Genomic DNA, 14312 nt, shown 5'->3' on the forward strand with positions numbered 1-14312 from the left:
TGGTACCTTAGATGGAAGCTGGGGAGGAACTCAGAGTATTTCTGACATCTTTCAGGGCGTTGGAAGAACTTGTGGGTGGCCTTATGGTGGGGAGAGCTAGTGCTGCAGGAGACAAACACAAGATCAGAGCTACAAGGACCAAGGAGGCTTTTGGAAATTCAGGGCTGAGGCCCCGTCCCACTTCCATAATGTGTGGGTTCCTTCCCCACAGGGATGATGCTGTTGTGGCTCAGCAGCTGGAGACAAGACCTACTGCTTGTGTGGAGTCTTCACTTCCTGGATGAAAGTCCCCATCTGGAAAGCAGGCTGGTATGGGATCTGCACCACTACAGGGTCCCCACAAGAGCTCCTGGAACTGTTGTTGCCACTGGACCCTCAGGTGGGAGCTCTGTGCTACACTGCTGAGAAATGGTGAGGGGCAAGGTGGGCAACATTCCCCTCTGGAGATGCCTTCATCCTCCTGGGAGGATGCAGTGTAGCCACTGGTGCAGACTGGGTGAAGTCAGCATCTGTGCTCAGGTTTGGCAAGGAAATTGTTTCCTAAGGTAAGGATAGGAAAGGCGGGGGTGAACAATGGGTTCCATGGCAGGAAAGGATGCCCAAGTCCTGGGGGTCACACTGCCTCCCAGAAGCTTCCCTTTCTGCACAAGCTCTGGAATGGCTGGAGCAGCAGCAGATGGGGGTGTGGCTGGAGGAGCTGGGATCGAGGTTACTGCCTGTGGCTTCAGCTCCACCCTGCTGCCCTGTGAGGTGAGGAATGGAGTCCACCTTGGTCCAGAGCCCCTGTGATCCAGGATTGCTGTCTCCAGAGCTGTGCCAGGGATCACAGGGGCTGTTCGGGCACTGCCATGACAACAGCAGCTCTCATGCTTCCTGCTTCTGCCATCTGTTTGCAGATGGCTCTGCCAGGCAGCTGATCTGATCCAAGCTGAAATTTTCCATGCCTGTGATCAGGCTGGGTTTCAGAAAGGTCAAGGTGGAGAGCTGCAGGGGGTTAGATGTGAGTAACTGATGGGAAAGGTTATCCTAAGGGAGCAAAGGCCCTTGGATGGCTTGTGATCAGATCAGCAGGATTTCAGCAGAGGAACACTTGCTCAGCCCCTGAAGCTGGACCATACAGCGTGGAGGATACTGGTATTTTTCCAAGCGTCATTGTGTCACCAGAGGGTGACACCATCTCACAGCATTGCTGTGCAGTGCCCCAGCCACTGCAGCTGTGGTAGTGCTGGTAACACAGGGCAGACCTGGTGAAAGTGACCCAAGGGGACTGGAAGTTCTGCTGGGCTTTAGCTGTCTCAGCTCCTTGGTTCAGTGACCTGTGCAGCTCCTGAACTCTCAACTGGTGTCCCAGGAACATGTGTTTGGCTTCAGCCATCCACAGACCTGGACTGAAAGTGCCTGCCCAGAGCTCCATGTGTGCAGAAGTGACGTGGAGAGGGGATACAACCTGAGGATCAAGTTCCCTGTTCAGGTGCAAGGTGACTAACATGAAAGCTGTGGCTCCATGCCAGTCCCAAATTCACCCAGGAGCTGGTTGAAGGTGAGTGATGGGTGGCAGGAAGGGACAAGTTCTGTTTATTCCTTCCTTTTCCTATAGTTTGGGCTGTTGAAGAAGAGCAAGGTCCCCTCCACATAAGGAGGTCGATCCAGTGTGGATAAAGGTGAATGTGTTCAGGTGGGACCCCTCAAGTGTTGCACTGTGGGCTCTGAGTTGTGGGTGCAACTTGAGGGTGACAGTTGGGGTGATGACTGATGGGTCCATGAAAATGTCAGCTTAAGTGCCCAGGAGTCATCAAAAAATTAGATGAGACATGAGAAGGGGATCAGAGAAGAAAATGAGAAACATGTTGCTGCTGTGAGCTACCTAAACGCAAATCCCTTCACCCTGACAAAGGCATGGTAAGGAAGGAACAAGCTGTGCAAAGGCCTTGGGGACACCAGGGATCTGGAAGACCTTCCAGCTGAGCTGGAGTCCTTTATCTTTGACAAAGGGCACAAGAAGGGGCAGGGTGGAGATAAAACTGACTGACATGTGAGGGACTTCATGTAGAAATACAGGAGCATTGCAGGGCATGTGTAACAGGCAGGTTTGGGTAGGACGGGTGACTGCTTGGGAAACTCCTGCCCCAGGGGGCGAGAGAGGCGGAAGGTTTGTGGTGGTTCAAGAGGAGGTGAAGCACTTCTGGAAAACAAACTTTTTAACTTAGAGATGGATAGAGGTGATTCCCCTTCACTGCCCTGCAGAGCTAGGTGGAAGCACCACAGGCGTTTGCTCAGGTTTTGTGCTCCTGGCAAGGCAGGAGGACTGTGAGCTGGAGGGGCCTGCTCAGGAGCTCCCCTTCCTGCAGCTTTCCCCACACCTCAGTTTCTCCATGACAAACACCTGAGCACAGAGGATGTGCCTGCCCTTCAGGCTCAAGAAAAGAGTGAGTAGAGGAAAAGGAGCAGGGTCTCAGCCCTTTGCTCCATTCAGAACTGCATCCAGTGGATGGGATTTGGGATAACTGCTCCATCACAGAATCACAGATTAGTTTGAGTTAGATGAGACCTTGGATTAGAAGCTCATGAGCAGGAACACTCATCCCAGGTTGCTCCAAGCCCCGTCTAACCTGGCCTTGAACACTTCCAGGGATCCAGGGGTAGCCACAGCCTCACCACCCTCATAGCCGAGAATTCCTTCCCAATATCCCACTTAAGATTGCTTTGTGTTAGTGGGAAGCCATTGTCCCTTGTCATTCCAGGTCCTTGTCCCAAGTCCCTCTCCAGCTCTCTTGGTACCCTTTTAGACCCTGGAAGGGGCTCTAAGGTCTTCCTGGAGCCTTCTGTTCTCCAGGCTGAACACCCTCAGCTCTCCCAGCCTGTCTCCAGACCAGCCCAGGGCTCCAGCTTTTGAGTATCTCCATGATCACCCTGTATCCCGTTTCCATGCGCGCACACTCCCGGGGGGATGCTGACCCCGGGGTCGTGGGGACCCCCCCGTCTGCCCCTCCCAGGGGCTGCACGTGCAGCCCCGGAACGCCCCAACCTCTGCTCCCCGCTCCCAGGAGACAGCCCTAGAGCTGGGGCCCGGGGGCTCGCCCGCCTCCGCCCGGCCCCCGCCCTTCCGCCGAGCCCGGGAGGCGGAGCCGGGCGGCGGCGGCGCCGCGGAGCAGGTGAGGCCGGGGCCGGTGCGGGGCCCCCTTGCCACCCTCGCAGGTGAGCGACAACCCCTGGGGCCGGGAGCCGGGCTGGGACCGGCGCTGTTGGGAGCGTCCCGGGGGAGCGCGGCCGGGATTGGGGCCGGGGCTCGGCGCCGCCCGGAACCGGCATCGTGGCGGGGCTGAGCAGGGGCGAAACCATCGCCTCTCCCCGCCCAGGATGAATCCGGAATCCCCACACACCCCCTCGTCGGCCCGGGGGTCCCCACCCTCAGCCACCCTCCGAACTCTAGGGATGCTCCGCGTCCTCCCAGCTGCGCCTGTTGCGTTTGTTGGGATTGAGGACCCCGGTACTGCCAACGCCTCCAAACGCGGGGACTTGGATGTGCAGGGATGCGAGTCTCAGCCAGCACGGATTGTGCACGTTGTCCTTATGGGCCGTCATCGGCCCTGTCATTCCGTCATCTCCCCGTGGGCTTTCCAGGACCTTTTGGCCTCTGAGAGGTGGACCCTGGAACAGGGCTGTACCAGCCCTCCGAGCAGAACGTGTTGTTCATGTAGGTGTAGGGCTTCTGGCACAGGAAGGAGGGCAACTGGGAGGGGAGAGTGTCCCCAGAGTCACCAATCACCCCATGGAGCAGCTGGGAAGCAGCACTTGAAGGTCCCTAGAGCTGTGTCCTTCCCCTGTCATGGTGGCAGCTGCCAGCATGGCTGGTCCCTGGTGCTGGCTGTTTCTTGGTCGGGCTGGGGACTCTCATGGGAGCTGCTCTGGAGTTCTGCTGCAGCCTCTGCATGATGTCTGAGCTTTCCCTGGGGAAGCAGAAGGATCCTGGAGCTGGCAGATACCACATGCCCCTGTGGTGGGGTCCTGGCACAGCAGGGTGAAGTTCAGGTAGGTGTTGGATAAGGTGGAGAGGAAGCAGCAAGGAAACCTTCATCAGGGCCAGAGCAGACTAGTTTGGGCTTTAACGGGGAGATGCTGCCCTGGGAGTGCTGTGGTTTGCCTGGCACACTGGCACATGTCCCTGTCCTTTGCCACCCCTGGAGGAGGACACACTCTGTGCTGAGCTCTATGCTGGTTGAGGAGCCAGAGACACCTGGAATGTGCCCTAGTGGCTTTTCCACCCTGTCCCCCTGATACCTCAGTGCCAGAGGAATATTCACCCTTCCCTGCCCCTCTACCAGGTCTCCAGGCAGGGTCTCACGGCCGAAGACCCCTCACTCTGCTGAGGGCAGGGCCCACTGCCTCCAGGATGGCGAGATGGCTGCCCCGCTCCACTGACCTGACCCGCTTCTGCCAGAAGCTCAACCGGGTGAAGACTCTGGAGGATGACATGATGGAGACATCCTTTAACAGATGCCTTTCCACCATCGACTTGACGCTACTAGGCATTGGGGGCATGGTGGGCTCCGGGCTGTATGTCCTCACAGGCACAGTGGCCAAGGAGATCGCTGGCCCCGCCGTCATCATCTCCTTCATCATCGCTGGCTTTGCCTCACTCCTGGCTGCTCTCTGCTATGCTGAGTTTGGAGCCCGCGTGCCCAAGACAGGCTCTGCCTACATGTTCACCTATGTGTCCGTGGGTGAAATCTGGGCTTTCCTCATTGGCTGGAATGTGTTGCTGGAGTACATGATCGGGGGCGCTGCGGTAGCCAGGGCCTGGAGTGGCTATCTGGACTCCATCTTTAACCACAAGATCAAGAACTTCACCGAGACCCATGTGGGTGCCTGGCAGGTGCCGTTCCTGGCCCACTATCCAGACTTCCTGGCAGCTGCCATCCTGCTGGTAGCCACTGCCTTCATCTCCTTTGGGGCCAAAGTGTCCTCCTGGCTCAACCACGTCTTCTCAGCCATCAGCATGGGCGTCATCCTCTTCATCCTCATTATGGGCTTTGTCCTCGCACAACCCAAGAACTGGAGCACCCAGGAGGGTGGCTTTGCCCCATATGGGCTGTCGGGCATCATGGCTGGCACAGCTACCTGCTTTTACGCCTTTGTGGGCTTTGATGTCATTGCAGCCTCCAGCGAAGAGGCCAGGAACCCACAGAGGGCTGTCCCCAGGGCCATCGCTTTCTCCTTGGGGCTGGCCACCGGCGCCTACATCCTGGTGTCAGTTGTGCTGACGCTGATGGTGCCCTGGCACACACTGGACCCTGACTCTGCCCTGGCTGATGCGTTCTACAGGAGGGGCTACGCCTGGGCAGGGTTTCTGGTGGCTGCTGGCTCCATCTGTGGTGAGTACAGGCAGCGGTGGGAGGGAACTGCCCACCCTCCCTGCCTTGGTGGCTGGGAACAATCCCTAGTGTGGGTTTGGGTCTGATAGTCTTCCTTCTTCTACCTGTCCTTCAGCAATGAACACAGTTCTGTTGAGCAATCTCTTCTCCCTGCCACGCATCGTCTATGCCATGGCCGAGGATGGGCTCTTCTTTCAGATCTTCTCCAGAGTCCACCCCCGCACACAGGTGCCCGTCGTCGGCATCGTGGTCTTCGGGCTGCTTATGGCCCTGCTGGCCCTAGTCTTTGACCTAGAGGCCCTGGTGCAGTTCCTGTCCATCGGCACACTGCTGGCCTACACCTTCGTGGCCGCCAGCATCATTGTCCTGCGCTTCCAGCAGCAGAAAGGGGATGTCCCTGCACCAGTGCCCAGCAGCCGGCCCAACCCAGAGCCCCGTGAAGGCCCATCCGGGGGTGAGCTGAAGGAGTACGAGTCCTTCTCTGACAAGCTGCAGCTGGTGGACGGGGACAAGAGCAAAGAGCAGCGGGAGCCAGGGCAGCTGAAGGCAGCATTTGAGCCCTACCTGGAGTTCCTCAGCGACTTCTACCCAGGTGAGGTGGTCACGGTGGCCGTGGTGACCCTGATGGTGTCTGCCATCTGCCTCTGCTCCATCTTAGTGTTTGGCAACACCCACCTCCACCTGCCCACCTGGAGCTACTCCTTGCTGCTGGTCCTCTTCAGTCTGGGCTTCCTGCTCAGCCTCCTCCTCATCTGGGCACACGAGCAGCAGCACAGCACCCAGACCTTCCAGGTATGCCCAGGGTCCAGGCAGGGAATCCCTTTGCAGGGGGGAGGGGAGGTGGGAGCAGCTGTCATGGTCCCGCAGGGCTTCCAGACACAGCCCTTTGTTGAAAGTGCCACAACTGCTGGAGGAAGAGGAGGGAGGGGAGGCGGAAGAAGGTGTTTGTGGACACTGGGTGTGAGGAGTGTTGGTGCCTCTGCTGTTACTCTGTATGACTGCTGGTCCCCAGGAACGGACATCCTCAGCAGTTCTGTGTCCATCCCATGGGATGTTTCCCCATCCTATGGGACCCGGGGATTGCTCATGTCCACCTTGGGCTCCCTTCTCTGCATCACCACAATTCCTCTGCTCCTCTCCTGCCTCAGCTTCTTACTTTGGCTGCCCTTCAGCTATGTGATGGAGCTCATTTTTCCAAACCACTTCTATGCCTCTTGTGCTTCCCCTCTCCTGTTTACAGCGCACCTGAGCCCTGATGTAGTCAGCGCAGCTTCATAACACCAGTGGTGATACCACTTCCCTGCCATGCCTCTGCCCTGGCTCCTCCAGCAGGGACCACAGTGGCTCAAGATCATGCCAGGAGCTTGTTTGGTCCTCATGATGATGCCTGTGCCTGGCTCCCAGCTCCTGGCTCCATTGTTCCTTTTCCTTAAAAAAAAAAGTCCCACTTCTAGAATTCCCAAGGTGACAGTCCCTTTGTCCCACACATTTGCCATTGCTGTCTTTTGTCTCTATGATTTTAAAGATGGAGAATGTGGTCCTGCGGGTCTCACTCCCGCCAGCTCCTTTTCTTCTGCAGATTCCCCTGGTACCCCTATCCCCCGCACTGAGCATCATCCTCAACATCTACCTGATGCTGAAACTCAGCTACATGACGTGGCTCCGCTTCGCCATCTGGCTCCTATTAGGTGAGTGCTCCCACAGCTGCTCGGGGAAGGGGGAGCAGGGTTTGTCTTGCCACTCTCCAGCTGCCTTGGCAGCTCCTGTCCCCGCCTTATGGGTCTATAAAGCGAATCATGCCCCTTTTTGCCTCCGATTCCCCTTTGGAAATGCAAGCCGAGGTCTCCCAGCATCTCCTGAGCCTCTCTGTTTCCCAGAGTGTTACAGCTTGTTCCTGTTAAAGTTCAGATCCTCCTTAAAGCCCTGGGCCAGAACCACCCCTTGCTCCTGAGGCAGCTCCCTGGGGCTCAGGAAGTCCTTCCCTTTCCCAGGGACTGAGGGTGCTCCGCTTGCTCTTAAGATGCTGCAGGACCCTTTTCCCCCTGCAAGCAGCTCTGTTAAGCCCCCACGGTGCTTTAGCTTTTTGCTCCACCGGGTGGCTGGCCACATGTGTGCCACATTCTGCTGTGATGCCAGCCATGATGGTGCCAGCAGCCAGGATGTGCTGGAGCCCCTACTGTCCCTGTCCCCGCTGCAGGCCTGCTCGTCTATTTTGGCTATGGCATTTGGCACAGCAAGGAGAACCTGCGGGAACCACGGCCCCAGTGTGTCAGCGCCCGCTACGTGGTGTTCCCTGGTGGCAGCCTGGAGGAGAGGGTGCAGGCAGTCCAGCCCAGCTCCCAGCCTGCCACCGGGCTGCCAGACACCGACACCGATGACTGCAAGAGATGACACCCCTGGCAACGGGGGCACCTGGAGATGGGAGCATCGGAATCTCCTTCCGCAGTGAGGCCGGAGACCCATCCCCCTCCTCCTGGTCCCTCTGACAGCAGAGCCACTGAGGCTGCTCTGGGCGTGGGGCTCCACCTGGAGAGGATGAGGATGCTCACCCTTCCCCGCATGCTTCTGACAGAGTGTGGAAGCGCCTGCTGCCTCCCTCCCCATCCCCTGCACTCGGGAGCTGGGTCGCAGCCTGGTGCCTGCCCTGCTCATGAGGAGCCATGGCCTTGTCACCTCTCCCTGGGCACATCCTGCACTGTGCAGCACATCTCCTGTCTGCCAGCACATCCGTGCAGCCGGGAATGCAGACGTTCCCCAGGGACCAGGACAGGCAGCCCCCTTGCCTCCTGCAGTCCCCTTCGGAAGGAGGCAGGAGCCAATCATGCATCCATCCCCACAGGCACCCCTGCCATCCCTATCCCCAGAGCTGCTCTCCTCAAAGACTGGGGCTGAGGGAGCTGAGGAGTAGCTGGAGACATGATATAGAGAAGGGATATGGCCAGAGTGTGGCTGGGCAGGCACCCCAGGAAAGCCAGTGAAGGCTGGCACAGCAAAAGCCCAGCTGCATCTTCCCAGCCCAGGGAGTTGGCTGTCTGAGGGGTGGTCTGGGGCTATGCCTGCTGGAAGATAATGCCATTGCCAGGCTCTTGCCCCAGTCCTGAGCGGGGTAGGGGTGCTCAGGACCCGAGGTACATTGCCTTGTCCTTGGAGGTCCCCAGCGGCATCCCTGGGCTGGCCTGCCTGGAGCTGGCTCCCCACTGCTCCTGCACCCCAGCAGCACCACTTGCCCCAGCATGGAGACTTAGCCCCCCATGATGCCTCTTCCAGGCTCTTTGGGACAGGCTCAGCAGGTGCTTTTCAGTATTGCCCCCTCCCCAGCAATCATCCCCATACTCTGGGGTTACCCTCTGCAGCTCACACCCAGCTGCAAGGGTGTAATAGGGGGGTCCCCAGCAGCACTGCTGCAGCCATCCCTGGCTGTTTTGCCCATGGGCAGCCTAACGTGGAAGGGAAGAGAGTTTCAGCATGTTTTGGAAGTCAGTCAAGCATGAGTCCCTGGGGGCCCTGGAGAGGCTGTGGGGACCCTCAGTAGGATGCACTGGCTCCGGTGAACCCCTCTGTCTGCCAGCACTGCTCCGTGTCCTGCCTCGTCCCCGCGCTGCCGCCGCCGGAGCTGTGGCCCTGCTTGGCACCTCTGTGTCGTGGCTTGTGAGCAATGGGCTGATGTGGTCATCCTCATAAACACTGTTTTGGAGATGGCTCTGGCTAGTTGTGATCTCTGTGTCCCCAAGACTCAAGGTGGGAAGCTGCTCCCCAGTCAATGCTACCCACTGCCACCCTGCTGCCACCGGGGTTCCAGTCATGAGGACAAGCTCCAGCCAGACCCACAGAAACCAGGACCCCACAGGGCTGGGATAGGAGGGACTTGAGCCTTACAGTACACAAATACCCTGATACTGACCCAGACGGGACTGAGCCCCACTGTGAGCAGCGAGGATGGTGCTGAGCCAGCACCAGGGCAGGGTCACTAAAACTGCCCCAAGGTTATGAGCCAAATCATGTGAGAACTTGTGCAGTTAATGGGACTTTAATTATAACCCACAATTATCCCCATCCCCACACTGCTGTTCTCTAAGGAAATGTCCTTCCTGAGATAACAGAGTCCTTCTTCACTAAAAAGCAAGTGTCCAACAGGCACCCAGGGAGGCACCGGCTGAACCCTCCTTAGTGACTCAGCTTTAATCTCGGTAATAAATCCATTGTCAGCAAGACAAAGGTGAGTAAAAAGATCCACAGAGACACAGGAGGAGAAGAGAGCCCAGCGCAGGGCTGGGGAAGGGCAGGAAAGTCCTCACAGAGGGGATGGACTGATGGTGACTTTTATGTTCCTCTGTAGAGGAAAGTCAATGGCAGTCACATCACTCTGCTCTCCTAGCAGGAGTCTCAATCAGCCTTTTAAGCTGCAAAAGACCAAGGAGTTATTGAATGAGCCTTGTAACCATTGATATTTACTCTATTTAAAAACATTCATTTCTAAAAATGCACAGAAATCCCTGTTAGGCTTTGGCACACAAAGCACAGAGCAGGGGGTGCTGGGGATGCAGCCAGCAGGGTATTAAAGGATTGGAGTGTAATTCTCCAGCACCTGGGATGCCAGTGGGGCCTCTCAAGCACACTTGCGGGGGTTTTTTTTAAACAGGATTACAAAATTGGTCAGTTCATATCATATACTATCCTACAGCAGTAATATACTCTGCACAGAACATGTATTAACTGATTTTTAATTGACTACTCATTAATGCACACAGAAAAAAAAGGGGATGGCAGCAGCCACTGGCACCCAGACAGCCCTTCTACAGCAATTTGTAGACTGCAATTTGTAAACTGTAATAGCAGAGAAAAAAAATCCAAACTAAATAGCATCAGCAGGGCTTTAAGATGGCAGCCTGTAATTGTAAGAGAAAACACTAGCTGCTCCATCCATACCCTTGATTCCAAACAGATGAAATGTAAAATGAAACCATTCCCATGTGCAACTCCCAGAACCCTGTTTCATGGAGCTCCAGGAGCAGCCGCTTGCTGCTTCCCTGTGGCTGACCATACACTTGTTTTCCAGAGCAGTATCCTTCTCCAAATTAGCTTAAAAATATAAATAAAATCCTCTATTTTCTGGGAGCCATGGCAATGGTGTAATCAGGTTGCAGGAAATCAATCTCCTTCCTGAGCTGCAGGGAGGTAAGTGGGTCAGTGCAGGAATGGCCAGTGCTGGGGCTCTGGGAACTGGGAAGGGCTTTATGAGCCATGGGGCAGGAACAGTTCTGGCACACATGCTCCGGGCTGGGCTAAGAGGATTAATGTGAGTCCTGGGTGATAATCCCCACAGACATCATGCGAATGGACAGCAGCCAGGGCTGGCTGAGCCTCTCCAGTGATACTGCTGGACTGGGAGGACTGGTAGAGTAGCTGGCCGGGCAGTGCTGGTTTGTTGTGACCTGGGAGGAGAGTTCTCATCAGGCAGGTGCAGTAGGACAAGGAGAAATGCAAATCCAGAGGGGAATAATTTGAGATTTGTACTAGAAAGAAAATCAGTGTTGGGGCTGCCACCTACCCCATTTAAATGGCAGTGAGTAACAGAGACTGTGGACCTTAGCCCCACGTGCAGCTCAGGGATGCTCCAGGGATGGACACAAGGTCTGAGCCAGTGATGATTTTGGAGGCTTCAGGGCACAGGATCGCTGTTGCAGCCCGTGCAGTCCCGGGGATGGGACCAGTGGGAGCCGCAGATCTCTGGGCTGTGGGAGCTCTTACCGGGATCACTGGGCTGTGGAACCCACAGGGATTGCTGGGCTCTTGCTTGGGAAAGCACGGGGGAGCAGCAATGCACAGTTCAATAACTGCAATAAGCAGTGCTTGCATAGCTGAGCTCTGTCCATGCTGGAGGGAGGAAAAGGGGAGCCCCACGCACTGGAAGGAGGTGGTGGGTTGCACCCAGGAGAGAGCAGCTCCGCATCATAATTAAATCACTTGCCAGCCTCATGTTCCTAAATTATCCCTCCCCACTCCCCCCGCCACGGCTCTGAAAGCAGCATAGATGAACTGCAGGGCTCGGGGAGGTTGGCTGTAAGTAATCCTCTCATTATCCTGCCATGCTCCCCTCCTCCTCCTGCAGACAGCCCAAGGACGAGGTAAGCATCACGCAGCATTCCAGGATGTCAGCAGTGATGTATCTGCTCCCACCACCAGCCGGGGAATGGCAGGGCATTAAAAGATGGCACAAAGCAAGATGGCCTTGTTGTCCTTTCGTCCCTGCACTATGTGCATACAGGCAGACAGGTCCCCAGGTCATTCCAGGAGTGTTAGTACTGTATCTCAACAGTCCCTGAAGCCATAGCTCTTCCCTGTCTCAGCACTTTCCAAGAAGCTGTGTAAGAGAGGGCACTAACAGCAGGGCCCCATCCCTGTGGCAGAGGTTCCATTCCAACACCAGATGTTTCCGCTGCATCTACTTTGGGTGCAAGGGAGGAAATGGCTGTTTCCCCACATCTAACACACCACACAGACACAGAACGGCGGCTACTGGCCTCGATGATCTTAGTGTTTTTTTCCAACCTTACAGATTCCATAAAAGGAGAATAAATCTTCCCCACATGCACAGGAGACATGGAATGAACCAGTGGACTGAAACTGCCATGAGGGAGATTTAGGCAGGAGACCAGAAACACTTCCTGAGGCAATGACAGCTTGGCCTGAGGTTGTGAAACGTCTGTCATATGCTGGCAGGTAGGGGCTGCAGCAATCGGCTCCTCTGGAGCCAGGATGGCTGATTTCTCATTATCCCATACCTCTCTTGCTAGGTTGGAAGCATTCTAGGGCAGCACTGGGGGCTCCAGTCCTTGCTGGGACAAGAGCCAGTGCACCTCTGGGCATGGTAGCACACTCAATATCCTAAAGGAGATGAAAATGCTTGAGAAAAATACCTAGAAAACACAAAAACCCCTTTTCTGTGTAGGGGGAGCAGCTGGAGCCACGCTGGAGGCTCCACTGCCCAGCCCTGCCTCCAAAGTTAGTAGCTGCTACAGCTAGAACTTTGGGATCACACAGATAAGAGAAGTTCCATATGGAATCAGGCAGTGAGCTTCTCTGGAATAATAATGCTCATTTTCCAGAAACAGGCAGCTGGAGCAGTCCCAGAGCGCTGCAGCAAAACAAGCTGGCAGAACCTTCCAAAAGGTGACAGGGGACAAGGACAGGCGAGGCTTCAAAAGGCCACTGAGCAAAGTGAGAGCTACTCAAGAATTCCGGAGAAATACAATTAGTGGTAATCAATGTGGATTTGTGTAACCTTTGTGCTCTAACTAGGACAGGACCTGAAAAGAGGCAGCAGTGCTGATGTGCTGTAACACCTTCCATGAAGCATCCAACTGCCATCTGGCACTTTTGCAAAGAAAACAAAAAGGAACAATATGGAATTGACACTTGGACACACACAAAAAAGGCTCAGTACTAGAACCATTGTGAACAGGGATTCAGCAAGTCTTCTGGTGAGTTATTCCAAGATTGGTTTCCAACATAGAGACAACACAACTGAGTTTGAGGAAAGAGGAACAGTGATTCCAGCTGGGGAGATAAGCAGGTAAATTGGGAATAACTGGTATTTCAGTATAACAGAACTATAGTTCTCAGAGTAACTCCTTACATGTTAATTCCTCACAGCCTTTGGCAGCAGATGCCAAAGCACAACAAATCCCTCCAACTTCCCACACAAACCTCCAGGCCAGCTCCAGCTGTCTGCTCCCTCTTCTCCTGACAGCCCTCCAGGAAGGCAAGTCCCACCTGGGCACAGGGCAGGCTTATGCTCTGTGTCCCTCAGCCACCTCGTCAAACCCACAGGACAATGGGATGCTCAAGGTCCCTATCCCAGTGACGTTGCCCAGTATAACAGTGCTGGCTCACCTGGTGTGTTTAGGTTCCCAAATGGTTTGTTGATAGGTTTATTGAGCCTAAAACCACACAGCTCTGACTCCAGTGACAAACATCCATGTGTTTCAAAACATGGGCAAGTGGATCTTTACCAACTGGTGAATAAGGACAGGCTTAGAGTGTATTTTTTCATAGGATTTAAGTTTGCATCTCTTCTTTGGAGAACATAGGAAGTGCTAGGGGCAAAGAGAGCAAATAAACGGTAAAAAAATGTTTTAAAATATAAGTACTTACACTGATTTAAACCAAGCCCCCTAAAGCTTCTGTGTTCAATACACAAAGTTTTCATCTGGAGACTGAGGGGGTGTCTGGTCTGGTTTTTTTAGAGACAGCCCAAATTTAAAGACTGCAGCCCATATTTACAACATGCAAACATGGTTTGGACAGACAGTCCTGAGACCAAAGCACGGGCTTGATTTATTAGACATATAACTATAACATGATTTGCACATTTATAGGACAGACCTCACTAGGTAAATCATAGAATTATTTTCAAATAAAGAAGATAAGCTTTATAGAATCACAGAATCATTTAAGTTGGAACAAACCTCTAAGACCATTAACCCAGCACTGCCAACTTGCCACTAACCACCAACATGTGGTCCCTTTCAGCCTCAGAGGCTGGAAGAACTGGTTTTTATTTTGGTGAGTAAAATTTTTGTAGCATAAAAAGAATATATAGACTAGAAAACAATATCTATTGATTTATCAATGAGAAATAAAATCATTGAAAACATTCATTATAGTAATTTTGACTCTAAAAAGGGGAAAATTAGAAACAGAGAAATGAAAACATATGTGATATGTCCATAGATACTGGATGATTTTTCTCTCTTAATTCCAAGGTCTGTGTGATCCCAGGTCACAGATGACTCTTGGACAGGCACAAGGCCAACAGCACATCAGCTTCATGTGAGCTCTCACAGTTTAAGAACAGGAGTGAAAACAATTCCCTGCTCGAAGCCTTTGGCCGAGGCAGCTGCCCTTGGCTATGGAAATGGTTCCAGCTAATTCTAAGTT

The 14312-nt window shown here is 54.4% G+C and overlaps 1 protein-coding gene across 3 annotated transcripts; it reads left to right on the forward strand.

Moving 5' to 3' along the window:
- Positions 1 to 72: 72 nt before the first annotated feature.
- SLC7A4 (solute carrier family 7 member 4) lies at positions 73 to 9071 on the forward strand. Of its 3 annotated transcripts, none has more exons than XM_088175861.1 (5): positions 73 to 379; positions 4323 to 5372; positions 5488 to 6164; positions 6952 to 7060; positions 7570 to 9071. In XM_088175861.1, exons 1-5 carry the CDS (start codon positions 214 to 216, stop codon positions 7761 to 7763), a joined length of 2196 nt encoding a protein of 731 aa, XP_088031987.1. In that variant the 5' UTR covers positions 73 to 213; the 3' UTR covers positions 7764 to 9071. The 3 variants fall into 3 exon arrangements, with proteins under 3 accessions (XP_088031987.1, XP_088031988.1, XP_088031989.1); XM_088175862.1 differs by lacking the exon at positions 73 to 379 and adding an exon at positions 1424 to 1540; XM_088175863.1 differs by lacking the exon at positions 73 to 379 and adding an exon at positions 3153 to 3195.
- The last annotated feature ends 5241 nt before the right edge of the window (positions 9072 to 14312 follow it).

The sequence above is a fragment of the Sturnus vulgaris genome, chromosome 19 (assembly GCF_052056855.1).
Source record: "Sturnus vulgaris isolate bStuVul1 chromosome 19, bStuVul1.hap1, whole genome shotgun sequence".
Taxonomy (NCBI): Eukaryota; Metazoa; Chordata; class Aves; order Passeriformes; family Sturnidae; genus Sturnus; species Sturnus vulgaris.